The sequence below is a fragment of the Anabrus simplex genome, chromosome 7 (genome assembly GCF_040414725.1).
Source record: "Anabrus simplex isolate iqAnaSimp1 chromosome 7, ASM4041472v1, whole genome shotgun sequence".
Classification (NCBI taxonomy): Eukaryota; Metazoa; Arthropoda; class Insecta; order Orthoptera; family Tettigoniidae; genus Anabrus; species Anabrus simplex.
The window spans coordinates 143,780,901-143,800,892 of record NC_090271.1 but is presented as its reverse complement, the minus strand read 5'-3'; the positions used below and the strand labels follow the sequence as shown (position 1 = coordinate 143,800,892).

Sequence of the window (19,992 nt, the reverse complement as noted above, 5' to 3'; positions counted from 1 at the left end):
ACACGGCTATCTTAAAAGTTACGAATTACGAGTCAATATCAATATTTATATTTTCTACATTTCTTTGAAAAAATGGTATATTATGATTTTTAAATTGCATGATTAGCATAACTGGAATTGTTGATCATTTCTTCCTCCAGTATCCTCAATTCTGTTTTCAATTCAAACAACTCGTGGTGCTCATGGCACATTTATGAATAAATATAAGAAATAATATGAGAACTCTACTAAACAATGACTATAAAAAAATTCTGGCAACAGAAATGAGATTCATTAGAACTATGAATGGCACTACTTGAAAGGGCAAAATTGGAAATAAAGTAAATAAGAAGGTAGCTGGAATTGAGGTACCTATTTACCAGTGTAACAAAGAAGCGTAAACAGTGAAAATACCTTACTGTCCAAGGAAAAAGACCAACTGGACAGACAATAAAATCAGATGTGGAGGAGAGAGATCGCAGATTGGAAGATATCCTGGAAAAGACAATGTATGAAGACAGGCAGAGAAAACGAACATTTGTACACCACACAGGAAACTGGAGCTGGAAAATGATGATGGTGATGATGATGAACACAAGAACGCATGGAAAACAACTGCTTCAATTTCTATCATGACAGCGCGAGGACATCTTGCCAAGCAATACCAAGTGTCTCACATTTTCTAATAATTCTCTAACTAATCGACAGGTGGCAATACCAATCAACAATATCAAAGAGGAAAGACTATTGAACATATCCATGGTAGCCCAAACAGGAATTAGTCATACACACAAACTTACAACAGTGGAAATATTCCCCTGACCTAAACTAAATCGCAGGATACACGACCATTTTATGCAGCCCAAAGTCAAGGTTGGGCGAGAGCTTCAATGTGTTGACATTTTTAAAACATTCACACGCAACTCTAAAGCAGCCCTTACACGATCAATATTATTGACAATATTACTGTCAATACAGTCGTTTACTCCTGTCAATATCACCGTCAATATCGCCATACCCTACACGGTCAATATTATTGTCAATAATTGTATCAATAAATGTGCTCAGAACGTTTGTTTCTACCATTCGGACTATTTAAATTGCTTCTTTTGAAGTGAATTTTTGTTGCATTGTGTGTTTTGGAAACATGGACGATCGAAAAAAAAAAAAAAGATTGTGTAGCCATAGGCTATGGGAAGTGTTTGTCGAGTTCAGCGAAATTGGTGGATGGAAGAGTGGTTGAAAAAACGTGAAGAATATTCTCATTTGAGGCTGCTGACAGAAATCAGATTGACAGATGCGGAAGATTTTTACAATTAATTCAGAATGAAAGAAAGGACATTCATAAAATTATTACAGATGGTAGAACCACTCTCGAGAAGGCAGAATACAAACATGAGGGAATGCATCCCTGTTAATGAAAGATTAGCCTTAACCCTAATGTACTATGCTACAGGAAGAAATTTTTATTTGAAGTTCTCTGTCATCATCTCGCCTGCAACTATCAGCGAAGCTATAACTGAAATGTTTGAAACTCTTGTTCATCTCCTATGAGACTACATGAAAGTAAGTGTTTTAAATATATTTTCCAGATACCTCCCTGCTTACCTAAGTATATCAGTCTGCCATTACACACAACCTCTTCACTACCTATATGAAAGTGGTTAGCATGACAGTAGAAGTAGGGAAATGCATATTGAATCATTTAAAGCAAAGGATGTTAGTAATTATGTATTGATTAAACAGAAAGAAAAAAAGAAATAAGGTAATCAAAATCATTCAAAATTCAAAATCCTCAATCGGCGAAAGTGTTGAAAAAAGTCACCGCTGATAAATCCTGATGTTGGTTGTTGATTAGTGAGTTATCACTGTGAGTAGGAAACAACAATTAAATGTGGAGAAGGATTTTAAAAACTCGTGTCCCCATCCCGAGGTGGTGCAGTTCTTTTCAGGTGAACTGCATGTACCATTTTAACCATACCAGCCCTCCTGCCATTCTTAAATTTCTGGCAATACCGAGAATCGAACCCGCGCTCCCGACGTTGGTAGCTAATAACACTAACTGTTTCGCTACGGAGGCGGACTGGAGAAGGATGAAGTCCTGCCATTACTTGTTCCCGGTTGCGTGGTAATTTGAGGGCTTAGACATTGACATACGCAATTTATTTTAACAGAGTTTTGATGGAGAGTGCCCAAGCTTGCTTCAAAAACCACGTCATTTATTGCTTTCTCAGCAAACAGTCTCTGCTTGGCATCAAAAGTGAGCAGTTCTTATGGGTCCGATGACCTTAGAAGTTAGGCCCCTTTAAACAACAAGCACCATCATCATCATGAGAAGTTTTTCTCCCCAAGCTTTTGCGATAGTCGGTATGCTGCTGTCAGGTTTCACCAAGTTTACCGCTTCAAAATCTTTAGACATCGTATTAAGGTCAGTCTAAAATCCATATAATACTCCGCATAAAGATCACTTCTGTTCCCTACGAAAGTCGGCAACAACCAAGTATTGACAATATTATTAACGTCCGCCCCTAGACGATCAATAATATTGACAATATCCCCTCCACTTTTAAATATTGACGCCCTGAGATCAGAAAAATGATCTTTGCTCCAATACGGCTGATGATGACCCCTAGATGGGTCGAAACTAGTACCGTGTAATTTATAATTTTGTGAATATATTTTAGTATTGAAAAGGTGGAAACGTTTACGTTGTTATTATTATTACTTATATATTATTCTCAGTTCAATACGGACCAAAAACATGAAATTCATAACCATCAATATCTACCGTCAATACTCTTTTTTTTCACCTTACACCATCAATATTATTGCCAATATCACACTGTATTGTGAATATTATTGATCGTGTAAGGGCAACTTAATACACACACACTTGGCATGTGATGCAAAGAAGGTTCTATAAAGTGACCTATCTTTGTAATTAGAATCAGGACTATTTATGTTTTTCACATGTTAAACACCTTCATCAGGAAGTTCCCCTCCATAGTACTCGCACTGCAGTGACCATGGTCAAGTATTTTTAACAATCATAAATAAAGCGAGCCAATGCAAAAGTATGAATAAAAAGGCAGCACAAACATTATCAAAGCACAGTGATTAAAACAGCTGAGCTCGGTTTAATGACATTACACAGAGCAGAGCAGTGAAAAAATTTGAGTTTGTGAGAATATTGAGCACCTTTGATTCTGAAGCATAATCCAATTTTTGTGATTTGAAATGTGGCTAAAAAGCTAAAAGATGAACAAAACAATTGAATGAATCCTCTTAATATTGGTCATCACTCTCTTGCAGCACATCGTTATCAAATCAAAATTCTTAATAGTAGTTCTTGCACAAAAAGCAAACAACAGAATTCTACAATGGACAAAGATTTATTTATTTATTTATTAAATAGATTGACAGTTTGAACCCTATTGTGCATGAGTATATTACGGTTACAGTTTTGATCAGTTTTTTTAATTATTGGTTCATTGACACAAAATTAGGAAACTAAATTATTGAAGATGTGGTGAATGAACTTAAGGAACTGTTTGTAGCAGCAGGATTTCCTAAACAGATGGTATAATGGCTTTGAAACTTGGAAAAATATTCTTTACACAATCTAAACAAATAAATCCAAAAACATGTCATTAGAAAACAAAGAACTATGGAATAACTAGCAGTAAGCATCAATGGTAACAGTTTCTGGGATCAGAAAACTTATAAAAATACATCAATGGTGACAGTTTATGGGACCAGAAAACTTACAAAAGTAACTTTTATACAATCTGCAATGAAATAATTAGATAATTTTTACCTTAGGTTTTGAATGTGTTGTAAACGCAAGAACAGAGTCAAATACTTGTAAAGTTGAAGAACTGTTCCATACAGCAGTCTCTTGAGCTCTCAGCAGAACTGACAAGCAGCCAATCAACTAGAACATTATGAGGAGTCTATCAGAACTAAATCCCCAATACAACCACAACATTCTGACAAATTATAAGAGTCAACAAAGTGTCTTCAAATTACTTACAGATCTCAAAATTACATTATTATCAGAATTAGCGTATTTTGCTAAAATGTCCATAAAGGTTTTCGATGCTTCAGAAAACTTAAACTGCAGAACGTTTTGGGGAACACTTTTAATGCCCATTCCAAGCAAAGAAACAACTGCAGTCACTGAATCTTCAGTTTCGGTGGCATCCAATGTTGTCATCTGAAATTAGTTAGAACATGTACTATATGAAAGGATATGTGGAAGTCTGGATGACATCAAGATTATTAGCTGTAAGAAACCATCCAAACAACTGAGCTAATTACAAACACTGCAAGCCTCAGCATTGGGATTTAACAAAAACCTACACTTAATTCTTCTTTTTTTTTTTTTTTTTGCTAGGGGCTTTACGTCGCATCGACACAGATAGGTCTTATGGCGACGATGGGATAGGAAAGGCCTAGGAGTTGGAAGGAAGCGGCCGTGGCCTTAATTAAGGTACAGCCCCAGCATTTGCCTGGTGTGAAAATGGGAAACCACGGAAAACCATCTTCAGGGCTGCCGATAGTGGGATTCGAACCTACTATCTCCCGGATGCAAGCTCACAGCCGCGCGCCTCTACGCGCACGGCCAACTCGCCCGGTACACTTAATTCAGAACTATATAAAACTAGGTTATGTACAAAGGGCATTCAATATATAATGCAACACATTTTATTTCTCGGCCAATTTCAGTTTTAAAAAATTGGAATTTTTGGGGGACATCTTTGAATAATTCCAGTTTGTCTCGTAGAGTTTCATTAATTTCCTATAGGTGGCAGTGCTATAACTAGCCTTCAAAATGGCATCCGTAACGGAGGTGCGTACCAAAACATGGAGCAGTTATTGAGTTTCTTTTGACGGAAAACCAGGGCATCACAGATATTCATAGGCGCTCACAGAATGTCTACGGAGACCTGGCAGTGGACAGAAGCATGGTGAGTTGTTGGGCGAGGCGTGTTTCATCATCACAACCAAGTCGAGTAAACTTGTCTGATCTCCCGTGGCAATCCTTGGAGAAACTGTTCAAAACCGTAACCTCAGCTGATAAAGTCATGGCTACGGTCTTCTGGGACTCTGAAGGAGATTATTCTGTTCAATGTCCTCCCTTGTGGTGAAATGATCAACTCTGAAGTGTATTGTGTTACTCTAAGGAAATTGAAGAAATTACTTCAGCGTGTTCATAGCCACAAAAATACAAACAAACTTCTCCTACTCCACGACAACGAAAGACCTCACACAAGTCTGCACACCTGACAGGAGTTCACAGAACTTCAGTCGACAGTTCATCCTCGTCCACCCTACAGCACGGATCTCATGCCTTCTGACTTCCAACTGTTTGGTCCAATGAAGGATGCACTCCGCAGGAAGCACCACGTGGATAATGGGGAAGTTATCGATGCAGCACGATGTTGGCTCCCACATCGACCAGTCGAGTGGTCCCATCCAGGCACACAGGCCCTCGCATTAAGGTGCCGGAAGGCAAGCAGCTACCATGATGCAGACATTTATATTAAGATGGCGTGGCACTGAACAGAGATTATGTTGAAAAATAGGGTATTGCAGCAAAAGGAATGGAGAATAACATGATGTATTTGAATTCTCAATAAAACCAACCTGCTACTAGAAAGAAAAAAAAAAAGTGTTGCATTATATACTGAACTCCCTATGTAAAAACCAGTTTAAACTGTAGCGCATATTTTTTAGCCAAGCTCATTGGCTTCTACAGAGCTGTTGCTATGTAAGGTCTTAACCAACACTGGCTTATTAATCCTGCTGTCAGACAGAAAGACTGTCACAGCACATTACCGAACCAACATTCTCTTAAATTTTTATAATAGAAGGACTAGTTCCTCACCAACGCAGCAAAATACTCAGTGGTTGTTTCCTTTCCCCCATTTGTCTTGATCACTTCTGTAACAGCTGCTAAAACTGCTAACATCTCCTTGTGAAGTGCTGAATCAGAACGAAAGCCATTCAGTAACCTATAATAACACAAAATCCTTCTTAAACCATCAATATACAATATTAATAGAAATAGTCCTGAGAACTATTTAACATAAAATAAAGCAAACAAAGGCATGGAAAAGCAATAGATAACACTAGTATACCATGTACAACTAGTGAATTAAATTACAGTTGAAATATACCCAATTATTTTCTTTAACAACCTTGCAGATTAATCCATGTTTTCTGAAACTAAGTTCAAATTTGTTCAATGGTATAATGCATTATTATTATTATTATTATTATTATTATTATTATTATTAATAATAATAATAATAATAATAATAATAATAGACTCAACTACCATGATGCAGACACATATATATTTGACGTCATTTAGGCTGCCTCTGTGTCAGTTTTGATGTTCCATTTATCTCTACCAGATGGTAGAGAAACCAAAACTATGATCTATGCACGCCTCATCTGTATCGGGTGGAAGAGAGAACAAGACATAACTTCAAACATTTAACACTATTTTAGTTTGTCATGGAATTAATCGCCAAACCTGCTCAAGATCGTGATATGGCAGTGTTTAACTGAGCAAAATTTATAGCTATGGCAATAGATACTCTGGTGCATTAAATAAACACATTTGACGGAAAATTTGTGCATTCCTGTTTCGTTGGACTTATACACACATATTATTATTAAAAATAAATTTAAAGAAATAATTACAATATTATTAATAATAATAATGATAATAACATATTAAAGATATGGGATCATGTACTGATGAACTGGACTCACGATCTGGTGGAAATCCATGTTGAATGAAGTGGATTTGCAAAAGGAAAATCTACTGATGCAATTTAGGCCTTGCAGATCCTAACAGAAAGAGATGTGGGAATGGAAATCAGAGTTCTAAACAGCGTTTGTTAATCTCGAAAGAGCTTGTGGCCACATCCCCAGGAAGTTGGTCTGGAGTGCACTGAGAAACCAAAACAGACTTACTGCACTTCAACTACAAAAATGAAGAGCAGCGCAAGAGTATCTGTTAGTTCTGTTGTGAATGTGAGAGTTCACCAGAGCTCAGTGCTTAGCTCATTGTTGTTCAATTTGGTCATTCAATATCTGGCCGCACATATGAAGAAAAATCTTCCATGGACTAGTTTGTACACAAACTTGCTGCTGTCTGATGAAAGGAGAGATCAAGTGGAAAAGGCTTTATACAGATGGAGACTGGCACTTGAAATCAATGGAGCAGGATAAAAACTGAGAACATGTCAACTGACTTCACAAATTCATTGCATATCAGCCCACAACATACAATTTTCTTGCTGGTGAACCCCAGAGAATGGTTGATGAATTTAAAAACTTGGGTTCTGTGATCAACACCCAAGCGACAGCAGATAGAGACATGAATAACTGAATCAAAGTTGGATGAATAAAGTGGAAGTCTGCGACTGGGATAATTTGTGACAAAAGAATGCCAGCAAAACCGAAAGGAATTAGCTATAATTCAGTGGTCAAACCCACAATGATATAGACTTGACACAGTCAGCAAATGCATACTGCCGAAATGCAGATGCTGAGTTGGTCAATTGACAAAAGACTACCAAAATCAGCTCAAGAATGAACATGAATGAGGTTCAATGAGCATCACTAATATACAGAAAATGGATACTAAAACGATATGGTTATGTCCAACGTAGAAATAAAAACCATCTGCTCTACTGAGCCTTGAGAATTAAACAACCACCAGCCAGTACAGGAAAACCAAGTGCTATATGGAAAAGATATGGAAAAAGAACTGCTCAAGAAACAGAATATTCCAAGAAGAGTTGGTACTTCAACAAAGAGACTAATCTCTCCATATTTGCAGACTCTCAACTGAAGGAGGAAGCTGAAGTTCAACTGTATTTATGGCAAGAAGAAAAGAAGAGGAATTATTCCTAAGCAAGATTATTTCTATACATCAAAATACATGTTACAAAAAATGCAGAATTATTTTCCCCATTTTAGTTAATATTATAAAAAAAGATTTTTTAAATTCATGCTTTTACAGATACAGATGCTAATTCGGTAAAAAAAATTAAAAAAATCCAGCATTATCTCTCTCTAGTACAAGAATATTTTTTGTATCTCAAAACAAAACTTTGAATACACCAACATACAGCTTCACATGAGACTGTTAAAGAAGTTGCTTAGCTGACATGTGATTAGTGAGACAATTTTTATAATTTTTACAGATCAATTTCACTGGCTAAGAGTACAAAGTTTTTATATTGTGAGTGGAAAAACATTCAGAAAGTGTTCATGATGTATATTTTGAGTTTATGCTGTGTAATGAACTAGTATATAAGCACTCTCAACGCGTTTCAAAAGGAACCTTGCCTTTCTTCATCAGGAGCATCGATCAGAAAATATTCTCTCTCTAGAGGTTTCTAATATTATCATTTAGAATTTCAAGGCCCGTGTAACTCTTCATTATGTATCTTTTGGGTTTATGCCATGTAATGAACTATTCATGATGCATATTTTGGGTTTATGCCATGTAATCTCAAAACTTTGAAAGTTTACAGATGTAAAAATTGGTATTTAGAATCTCCTTCAAAAATAAGGAAATACGTATTTTTTTGTTTTCAGAAAATCCCAATAGAAGGGGTGAAAAACGGTAAAAAAGGGGGTTGAATGCCTTTAATCAGAATACCGGTACTTATATCTCAGAAACTGAAGATATTACAGACCTGAAAATTGGTACTTTTGATCTCTTTTAAAAATAAAGAAACACGTCTTTTTTTGTTTTTGAACAATCCAAAAATGGGAGGGTGAAAAGGGGGGTGAATTTTTAAAAACAGTGCATCTATATCTCAAAACTTTTAAAGTTTACAGATGTAAAAATAGGTATTTAGAATCTTCATTAAAAATAAAGAAACACGTATTTTTTTGTTTTCGGAAAATCCCAATAGGAGGGGTGAAAAGGGGTGAAAATGGATTGAATACCTTTAATGAGGATACTTATATTTCAGAACCTGAAGATATTACAGACCTGAAAATTGGTATTGGGGATCCACTTTAAAAATAAGGAAACACGTATATTTTCGTTTTTGAAAAATCCGGATAATGGGGGGTGAAAAGGGGGGTGAATTTTTAAAATGAATGTGTCTATATCTTAAAACTTTAAAAGTTTACAGATGTAAAAATTGGTATTTAGAATCTCCTTTAAAAGTAAAGGAATAAGTATTTTTTTCGTTTTCTGTAAATCCCAATAGGAGGGGTGTAAAAGGGTGAATAGCGGGTTGAATGCCTTTAATGAGGATACATATATCTCAGAAACTGAATATATTACAGAACTAAAAATTTGTATATGGGATCTCCTTTAAAAATAATGAAACGCGTATTCTCGGAAAATCCAATGAAGGGGGGGGAAAGAATACTAAAATTAATTGACTTAATTGTATGAGAATACATACATCTAATAAAAACTAAAGTTGTTACGGACATGAAATTTGGTATTTTGATCTCCTTTAAAAACAAAGAAATACGCGTTTTGTGGGGGAAACCATCTTGGGGGGCGGGAGTGGAAAGGAGTTGAATTCCTTTCATGAGGACACATAAATCAAAAACTGAAGAAGTTAGAGTCGTGATAATTGCTATTTAGAAGATCCTTTACTATTAAAGAAACAAGTATTTTTTGCCGGAAAATTCACTTAAAGGGGGGGGGGGGGGGGGAGAAGTGTGAAAGGAAGTAAAAAAAGCGAATTATTTTTATGGGGATACTTATATCTCAAAACTCAAGGTAATAGACGTGAACATTGGGGTTTGGAATCTCCTTTAAACATAAAGAAACACTCCTTCTTTTAATTTTTTTTTTTGGGGGGGGGGGTAAATAAACTTAACGGCGGTGGGGTGTAAAAGGAGGTGAGACCAATTAATTTTGCTGTTCATAATGTACTTATAAGGAGCCTCCGTTGCTCAGGCGGCAGCGCGCCGGCCTCTCACAGCTGGGTTCCGTGGTTCAAATCCCGGTCACTCCATGTGACATTCGTGCTGGACAAAACGGAGGCGGGACAGGTTTTTCTCCGGATACTTCGCTTTTCCCTGTCATCATTCATTCCAGCAACACTGTCCAATATTTCATTTCATTTGTCATTCATCGATCATTGCCCCAGAGGAGTGCTTCGGCAGCCGGCACAATTCCTACTGTCGCCGCTAATGGGGCTTTATTCATTCCACTCCTGACCCTGGAAGATAGGAAAACTTAAAAGGGTCCACCTTTTCAATACAAAAATGTTATAGTTTATTTATAACATATATTTGCACTTGGAACTAGTTTCGACGCTGTTTGGCGTCATCAGCCAAAATGTGGGAAATAAGCTAGCATGTAGGCATTTATATTACACAAGGCGTTACATTAAACAATACACATCTTACAAGGAGATAAAAACAGGGACGAATATAGAAACAAATGAATCGTTGAGAAAACAAAAGTTATACATATTAAAAATAAGCTTAACCACACATCTTGCAGTGCGAAAATATTTGCCTTGAATGATTCCTGAATACAAAACGCACGTGCACACACTTCTGAAGAGCCAGCAGGCAGGAAAAAGTAAGGTGAAACCTTAAGAGTTCTTCTGAAAAGAGTTCATCATTTTTTCTATGTTCCGACTAACTAATGAAGTCTCCCTTGAGTTCCTGACAAACATACACAACAGGAAATTCTCCTTCACTCTCAACAATAGCTATAAAAGACCAACGGTAAATTGTATTTTAAATACTGTGCAGAGATGTGAAAGCATGATCTTGAACATGATATAACTTCTTCATTTAACCACCTTTGAAAGTCTCTCTCTATATTACATAGCTTCATTAACACCACCATTCTGTAGATGCACAAAATAATCTTGTAATCTTCACAGGTCCGGTATTCAGCTCAACAAGAATATAAAATTGGTATTAAGGAATATGTTTTCTGAAAGTTTGGAGGTTGACTGTGCCAGTATTTGTGGTGTATTGTTGCAGCGTTACGTGTAGGGTGGGGGCAGGTTTCTATGATGTTTATTGCGGGACATGAGGCGGTAAAGCTATGGCGCGAGATGAAGAGGAACAGAGCGTGTTGGATAGTTTAGGTCTGGGGAGCGGCCATTGTTGGATTAGGAGGGGAGAGGGAAGGAGCGGTAGGGGAGGAGGAGTGGAAGGAGGGGAAGTATTCCTTAATACCAATTTTATATTCTTGTCGAGCTGAATACCGGACCTGTGAAGATTACAAGATTATTTTGTGCATCTACAGAATGGTGGTGTTAATGAAGCTATGTAATATAGAGACTTTCAAAGGTGGTTAAATGAAGAAGTTATATCATGTTCAAGATCATGCTTTCACATCTCTGCACAGTATTTAAAATACAATTTACCGTTGGTCTTTTATAGCTATTGTTGAGAGTGAAGGAGAATTTCCTGTTGTGCATATTTATCAGGAACTCAAGGGAGACTTCATTAGTTAGTCGGAACATAGAAAGAATGATGAACTCTTCTCAGAAGAACTCTTAAGGTTTCACCTTACTTTTTCCTGCCTGCTGGCTCTTCAGAAGTGTGTGCGCGTGCGTTTTGTATTCAGGAATCATTCAAGGCAAATATTTTCGCACTGCAAGATGTGTGGTTAAGCTTATTTTTAATATGTATAACTTTTGTTTTCTCAACGATTCATTTGTTTCTATATTCGTCCCTGTTTTTATCTCCTTGTAAGATGTGTATTGTTTAATGTAACGCCTTGTGTAATATAAATGCCTACATGCTAGCCTATTTCCCACATTTTGGCTGATGATGACGCCAAACAGCGTCGAAACTAGTTCCAAGTGCAAATATATGTTATAAATAAACTATAACATTTTTGTATTGAAAAGGTGGACCCTTTTAAGTTTTCCTATCTTCCATTCTCAGTTCAATACGGACAAAAATGAAATTCTTAGATTTAAATAAATTCCTGACCCTGTCAAATGACTGGAAACAGGCTGTATATTTTCGATGTACTTATTCTGATCATAAACCGATCTTTTTAATCTTTCCTGGGTTCGTTTTCAACAGCCAACTTTTCCTTCGGAGAACGTTCTTATATTACAGTAGATTCTCCTGGCATATGAATAAAAATTTAAACACATTTGAAATAAACGATAGAAATGAGATTGACCGTCCAATTGTTCACCTCTATAATAAGGTCAATAATGCACAGAAGTATGTCATTCGTATCGCCAGAAATCCCGCACACTTGCCTACGCGCGACATTGGTGCTGGTCACATTCTCAACAATAACAATGGCAGCAGATGTAATTTACCGCCAAGTAGCGGTCTTGCATCTTGCTGTGGGGTCCAGAACATCTATAATAATAATAATAATAATAATAATAATAATAATAATAATAATAATAATAATAATAATAATGTTCTGGACCATCGTCAAATGTGCGGACCACGGTGGAAACGGGTCCTGGACGGGGAATGACTAAGAATGCAGTCTGGCCGCGGGTTCAGTACCGCCAAGGCACCCAAGACGACACCACGCCGGATCTCCTGAAGGATTTGTTCCATATTAAAAATGCTTATAAGAAAAGATGGCAAAGATTTAGGGACCCAACTGACAGGGTGGAATACCTGGACCTAGCCTGGGAAGTACGAAATCGATTGCTGGAAATAAAGATTGAAAAATGGGAGGAAACTTGCCATAATCTATTAGAAAACGAGTCAGATCGCGAATTTTGACGGATTCTCGCAGAAAACGATTCAGATTGCGAATTTCGGCTGATTATATATCTAAAACAACATTCAATTATAAATTTCAGTATAATACCGTAGCGAAGCACGGGTATCTTGCTAGTGAACTATATAAGCAAGTTCATTACATGGCATAAACCCAAAAGACACATCATGTCATGAAGAGTTACACGGGCCGTGAAAGTCTAAATAATAATATTCAGAAACGGGTTTTCCTGTACCAGCTGGTGGTGGTGGAGATGTAACTGATGAAAGTCTCTTCAATTCCTCTTAAAAATACTTCTTAAAAGAATTTGAACATTTCAATTCTATGGAGATGATATTTGAAAAAGGCACATGCTTTGACCTGAACTTGTAATATTTGTCTGTGATTGCAATCAATACATACTAAGCAGGAAATGTATTATCTAGCATTGCTAATATTTGTGGCACTATGAATAATTGTACATGCCCTTTGGATTTTCATAGCTGCATGGTTTAGAACAAGGATCGGCAACTCACAGGCTGCAGCATCTGAACTGTTTCGGTACAATATACTGAATAAAAATAGCATGGATTTTGTATATTTTTACATAGAGAACACATTTAATAAAACAACTAAGGTACACAAGGCAGTAATTCAAATGCAGTTTAAGTGATTCAGTGTTTACTGTAAACATGCAAAAGCCTCTGCTGCCAAGCCAGTATCCTCCAGCCCCTTCCACTGCTCCTGAGCCACTGAGCGGCATAGCCTTTTGCATTTCATAACCCTGGTCAGGATTAGACATGCATCAACATGTCTGTCATTTTTTGAGTGGCTCCGTACCACAGCTATCTCTTTCGATTAGGTGTTCTGTGGTTGTCGCAAACATCATGAGAGTTTTAATTATTATTAGAAATGCTGCAATGTGCAATGGCTATATCAGCACAGATTGTTGAATTTGAAAGTTAATTATTCAAGTTCAAAGCATAGCTTAACTTTTATACTTGTCAAATTTTCACACGCATTAGCAGATTCACTGGTCGTGAGGTTGGAGACACCGATGTAAACACAAACAGCTGCCAACAACAAAATGCAACTATGTTCCACTAACCCTGGAGGATCTGCAGTAACAGCTACACAACCAGGACATCATCAATGAAATACATTGATGGTGAAGAGGAAAAACAACAACAATAACAACAACTTTATTTTTCCATGTATTCAGCCTGTTAAGCACGACCAAATTTTGGTCAAATTCAAGACTTCACAAGAATGTACAATACTACACAAGTTTACTTGTGAAATCGCTTGCAATACTTGACAAGTCTTGAGAAGTCTTCAAAAGTCTTGAAAATGAATTAGAACATGCTTTAATTGATCAAAGAATTGCCAAGTCTTTGACAGAACTGACCAATGGAACTCTAGTATTAACAGTGCATGCTATGCCACTTGGCATGCTGGGATTGCCGGGGCGGGAATCGAAACAATAAAATGGCTTCATCTTCATGACTGAGGGATGTTGTATGTGTATTAATTGCTAAGTATGAGGAACATCCCTGCCTATATTCAGAGGACTCCGCAGAGTACCACAATGAAATTAATAAAACGGCAGCATACGAGGAGATTGCAAGAGAAATATCTCAAAGGAAGTGGACGGCTTTTATGTTTATTACCATACAGTAGCCTATAAGTAAACACTGTCAGCAATAGTCGATTTATGACGATCTTCACATATCATTATTATTATTATGGAATTCCTAATATGTTTTCACATAATAAGATATGAATTTCTGTTGCATTGCCATAATTTTTATTCAATTAATGTAAGTGTAATATAACATAACCTCTGCAAATGATGTTACGGCAGTAAATACATTCCAAAAATTATGTTGAATATAACCAACCATATTAATATTTTCCCCATGTAAATTATGGTTTGTTGCATGTTTCTCTTCTATTGTCGTTTGCCTTACCTCCATGTTAAAACAAAATGCTATCAAACCTTGCCAAATCTTTTCAAACCTTCAGCAATGTTGAACAATCTTTGACAAGATTTGACAATTTTTCTTATGAAGTAGTGAATTGAAAAAAAAAAAAAGAACTGATGGTGTTCAACAGGCATTAGCCTATCGTCTTGCAACTTATATGCAGAGAGTATTTCAAAATACTTTTGAGGTGGATGTTCTGAAAGTTCCGGAACATTTATTTAAGTGATGTGAGGTAGACCTCATATCCCCTATTTGCTTGAGATCGAGAGCCAAGATAAGTGTTTTGCTATAGCTGTTTGGTGGGGAGATAGATGGGAAAGGATGGTGGGCACGACAAACTGGTGCCTAAGGTATCAGACAGGACTCAAGTATCAGAATAAAAGTCTAAATACTACTCTTATCATGATTGAAGCAATCCTAAATTCTAGGCCCATTGCGCAGGGAGAAAAGAGAAAGTCACAGCCACTGACACTCGCATTTTTCCTCTGTGGAGGAATTTCCCATAGGACCTGTACCTGAAGCCAAAACCAACCTGATAAAGGAGTTCTGAACATAACAGAAATTAGGGGGTGATTTGTGGAAAAGATGGACGAAGGAATATCTCACCCAGTTATGAAGCTTTCATGAAGTCCGCCAGCCCCACTAAATGCCAAGAGTCAGAATCGGAAACGTAGCACTAATCCATGAAGAGATACAACCGTGTCATATTTGGAAAAGAGGCAGGATGATAGAATAGCGAGAAGGAAGAAATGAGATGGTAAGGTCCACCATGCTCTGCACACCAAATGGAGAGAGAGTCATTCAACCTATTTAGCTAATCATTCCTTTAGAGTTTGACCAGGATGGGGAGGATGTAGAAGATTAATTCATATTTCAGCTTTTGGTTGGAATTCATCACATTTATCTTTGTAGCTGTAAATACTCATCATATTAAGTATATGAATAATGTAGTTTCTTTGACATAGACAAAAATAAACAAAAACAAGAGAGAATATTAAAGTGTGTGTAGTAATTTTCCAAAAATTGTGGTCAGCCAGTTCAAGTCCAAATGGAGGATAAATTTTTCAATGACAGAATGTAGGTCAGCAGGGTAGGAGAAGTGGTGATACACAATTTTTAATCACCAGATAGTATGCTTCAAGTCTGGTTTCAATTCCAAAACTCTCTGCAATACAAATATTGTCCCCGTGAAAATAGTGATATGAGTGTGCTTGTGTATACTTTTCTGTAACAGCTACATTCATTTTTCTCTAACGAGTTACTTGTTAACAGCTTTTTATGAAGGTAACCTTCACCATGATTCTGACAGCCGATACTTATTTGCCCAAGGCAAGTTGGTGTTTTGTTTTATTTGTCAAGTCTTGTAGCAAGCCAGCAGACCACGTGACATGCTGGGCCAACTCAAGGTTAGCGTGTGGAGGAGAAAAAGCGAGCTAGTTCTGCAATAATCGACATATCCCACGGGGAACAAATCAATAATGTGAACGATTATGCTGAAAGTGGTCCAATCAAGAAAAATCGTGTGACACACCGTAGGAATATTTAAATGATGTGAGGTAGACCTCATATCCCCTATTTGCGTGAAATGGAGAGCCAAGATAAGTGTTTTTCTATAGCTCAACAATTTACTTGTAAACTGGTTGGAGCACATGGTAATAAGTTCTTAGTCAGTTTCAGGTAACTACCTAATCTTCACCAAGAAAAGGAGCAATGTACTAAATTCTACAGATCCTGAACAACGTACATCTCATCATGCCATCATTGAGAATAAAATTTCCTCAACGTCATCACAATTCAACGAGGGATCTAGCAGCAGTGGAAATGTGCAGCTAAAACGTGAGCACAAAGCCATGTTATAGGATGGAACATTCGGACCCGTGAGAAGTCATCATCAAAGGATCAAGTCGCATCGTAAAAATTAAGTACTTTTCATAACGTAATCCATCTATCTTTCGTAGAATATAATACGATCTTTCTTCTAAAAGTAATATTTTCCATTAGTTTGTTGTATTTAGATGATATTTTCACTTTTCAACTTCACTCAGGTGATATGGAGTAGATTCTATTATATTAGAGAGTAGTGTTGTCTTCAAATGAATGATGATGATTCTAATAACCAGTTGTCCACACACTTAAACTGTGCATTTAATGACATTTTTTGTGAACTGTACTATTTGCTTTACGTTGCACCGACACAGATAGGTCTTATGGCGACGATGGGACAGGAAAGGTCTAGGAGTGGGAAGGAAGCGGCCATGGCCTTAATTAAGGAAAAGCCCCAGCATTTGGCTGGTATGAAAATTGGAAACCATGGAAAACCATCTTCAGGACTGCCGTCAGTGGGGTTTGAACCCACTATCTGCCAGATGCAAGCTCACAGCTGCGCGACCCTAACTGCATGGCCAACTCACCCGGTTTTAGTGAATTGATGCAGTAATAATTTATGATGGGTTACACATTGTCGTCTGACCATATTTCTACAGCATGATGCTATTTTTCTAGTCAACAATTACCATTTAAATTCACGACAGCTTGCGTTTCAAAGTAAAATTCAGAAATGAATAATTATGTGAATTACACCTAGTTAAATTGTGGATTTAATCACTGTTGAATTATAAAATTAAACATTAATGTCGATAATAGTTGAGAGGAATGAAGTTCATCATCATCACTTCCTCTTGTTGCCAGTGATGCTTTCACAGCCCGTACTTATAGACATGATATAGGTTTCTGGGCTTATGCCGTGTCAAGAAAATAAGGTGATATTCTTTACATTTAGCAGAGAATTTTGATCTGCGTCATCAGAAGAAAATATCAACTGTCCACAAGAAAGGTTTCTCAAACAATGAGGTTTGAATTTAGCGCTGTACCATGTCCGGGGAGCCATCTGGTGACAAATGAACGTACCATTTCCACTTCTATTATAACGTCTAAATTCAAACCTCATTGTCTGAGAAGCCTTTCTCGTGGACAGTCAAGATTTTTTTCTTATGACGCAGAGCAAAGTTCTCTGTGAAACGTAAAGCATTTCACCATATTTTCTTGACACGGCGTAGGCCCAAAATCCTATATCATGTCTATCACTTCCCCTTATCCAGCTCCTGGAAGGTCGGGGTATTTATGGCACTTCTCCAGCTTCCTCTTTCCTTCCACCATTCCTCTTCCACGATCGTGTCCCACTCTAAATTTAGTCTTCTTACGCCGCTCTTCACTGATTCAATCCACCTTGTTCTACCTAGGTCTTCCTCTTGATCTCTTACCCTCACACTTTGTCTCCAGCATCAGTCTTGGAATTATATTCTCCTCCATCCTCTTTACACGTCCAAACCACCTTAGTTTATTCATCTCACTGGCTTGAATTCTACTCTCTTGCCTGCTAGTCAAAGTTGAAAGAAACGAAGTTGTGCTTACATAATGTGATACTGCCAGTGAAATGGTGGGCTTGCAAGTCAGATTTATTGTAGACTATTTGCTAGCATTATTATGCATTTGTGTTGTATTATGAGGAGCACATGTTGGAGTTTGGCATTGATTTATTAATAATTATTATAGTGAGACACTCAAAACTAAGAAATTTTATGTTAGCCGTATGTAAACCCAGGTCATGTGCGCGATTATTGAATTTACTCAAAACTAAGACTACTTCTGAATATTTTTGTTAATGGACTGAAACATCATTAATTAATGATTAGTATCATTTAAGAGACTTTTCAAGGATCTGATCACCAATATTTAGATATACAATGGACTTTAATCTAAATAAAGTTAAGGCCTTCCAGCCAATAAACTGATATCAGTTGCAACCTAACGACTGAAAATAAAGTCTAGAAGATGTATAAAATTAATTTGTGAATATCGTACACCTTGTGTATGTGTGTGGATGCATGAACAATAGTTAGAAATATTTTCATCATGTCTACATTCAAGTGAAGTGATATTATCTTGTGGACTGTGGTTTATTTTCCTGTTCATCATTGAGGAAAACTATTTCAGCATTGCCAGTGTATTTCTTTGTTTCTGCTGGAATATTTATGAGGCATAGTGAATTTAGCTCAGATTGACTTAATAATTTATTGATTTAGTTAAAACTTAAGATCGTAATATATTCTAGGAAAAGAGGAAGTAACAACAGATAATAACAACAAATAATATGAACATGTAACAGATATTAACTGATCTAAAATGAGACACAAACAAGATGTAAATGTTAGATCTTGTAAAATGTAACGTTGTGACGGATTTAAAGTCAATCATAATGGAATCAGATTGGAAGCTTCAGTGTTAGGAATTTCAAAGAATAATTTGACTCAGTAAGATGATTAATAAGTTAATGAGAGAGTTATCTAAATTAATGACTTTATGATGATGAACTAGGTCAAATAATTTTATATTTGAATTTAATTTTGATCAGATAATCTGCAAATAATACGGATATTTTGTAAATATTTGAAAAGATTTAATGCAGTTAGATTTTAGTCATCAATCACGTGTAGTGATGAATTTGAATTTATTTCAGTGTTATCTGCATCAATGTACTCAAATTGAGTATTTCAAGGCTGATTGTTTTGTTGTATAGGCCAAGATGACCTACAATTTCATTTGATGAGTTATCAAATTTATTTTTGAGAATTATGCCTATTGTACACTATCAAATTTTTCTTCAATTCAAAACTTCATAAGAAAAGTTGTCAAATATTGTCAGAGATTGTTCAACTTTGCCGAAGGTTTGACAAGATTTCAAAACATTTGGTAAGGTTTGATAGCATTTTATTTTAACACAGAGGAAGAACAAAAAGCATTAGTGGTTCTTGTACTAGCAATGGGATACATTCTTAAAAAGAAGAGAAACACGCAATAATCCACAATGTACATGGGGAAAATATTAATGTGGTTATCTTCAACATAAGTTTTGCAATTTACTGTCATAATATCATTTGCAGAGGTTATGTTGTATTGCATTTACCCACATTAATTGAATAAAAATGACAGCAATGCAATGGAAATTCATATCTTATTATATGAAAATATATTAGGAATTCACTAATAATAATAATAATAATAATAATATGATGCAAAGATCATTATAAATTGATTGATGCTGACAATGTTTACTTATATGTTACCGTACAGTAATATTCTTAAATGCTGTCCACTTTCTTGAGATATTTCTCTTGTAATCTCCTTGTACACTGTCGTTTTATTCATTTTATTGTGGTACTCGACTGAGTCCTCTGAATATATGTGCCTCATATTTTGCAATTAATACACACACAACATCTCTTGGTCATGAAGAAGCCATTTTTGTTGTTTTGATTC

At 36.4% G+C, this 19,992-nt stretch overlaps 1 protein-coding gene across 1 annotated transcript in view; it reads right to left on the bottom strand.

Annotated features, from left to right (window-relative positions):
- The window catches only part of LOC136877378 (RRP12-like protein), a 129,465-nt gene that overhangs the window by 87,506 nt on the left and 21,967 nt on the right, over positions 1-19,992 (bottom strand). The window contains exons 3-5 of the mRNA XM_067151364.2: positions 5,870-5,996; positions 4,013-4,195; positions 3,797-3,913 (exon numbers count right to left, since the gene is read on the bottom strand). Of these exons, the coding sequence (XP_067007465.2) occupies positions 3,797-3,913; positions 4,013-4,195; positions 5,870-5,996 (427 nt within the window). The remainder of the gene's footprint in view (positions 1-3,796; positions 3,914-4,012; positions 4,196-5,869; positions 5,997-19,992) is intronic.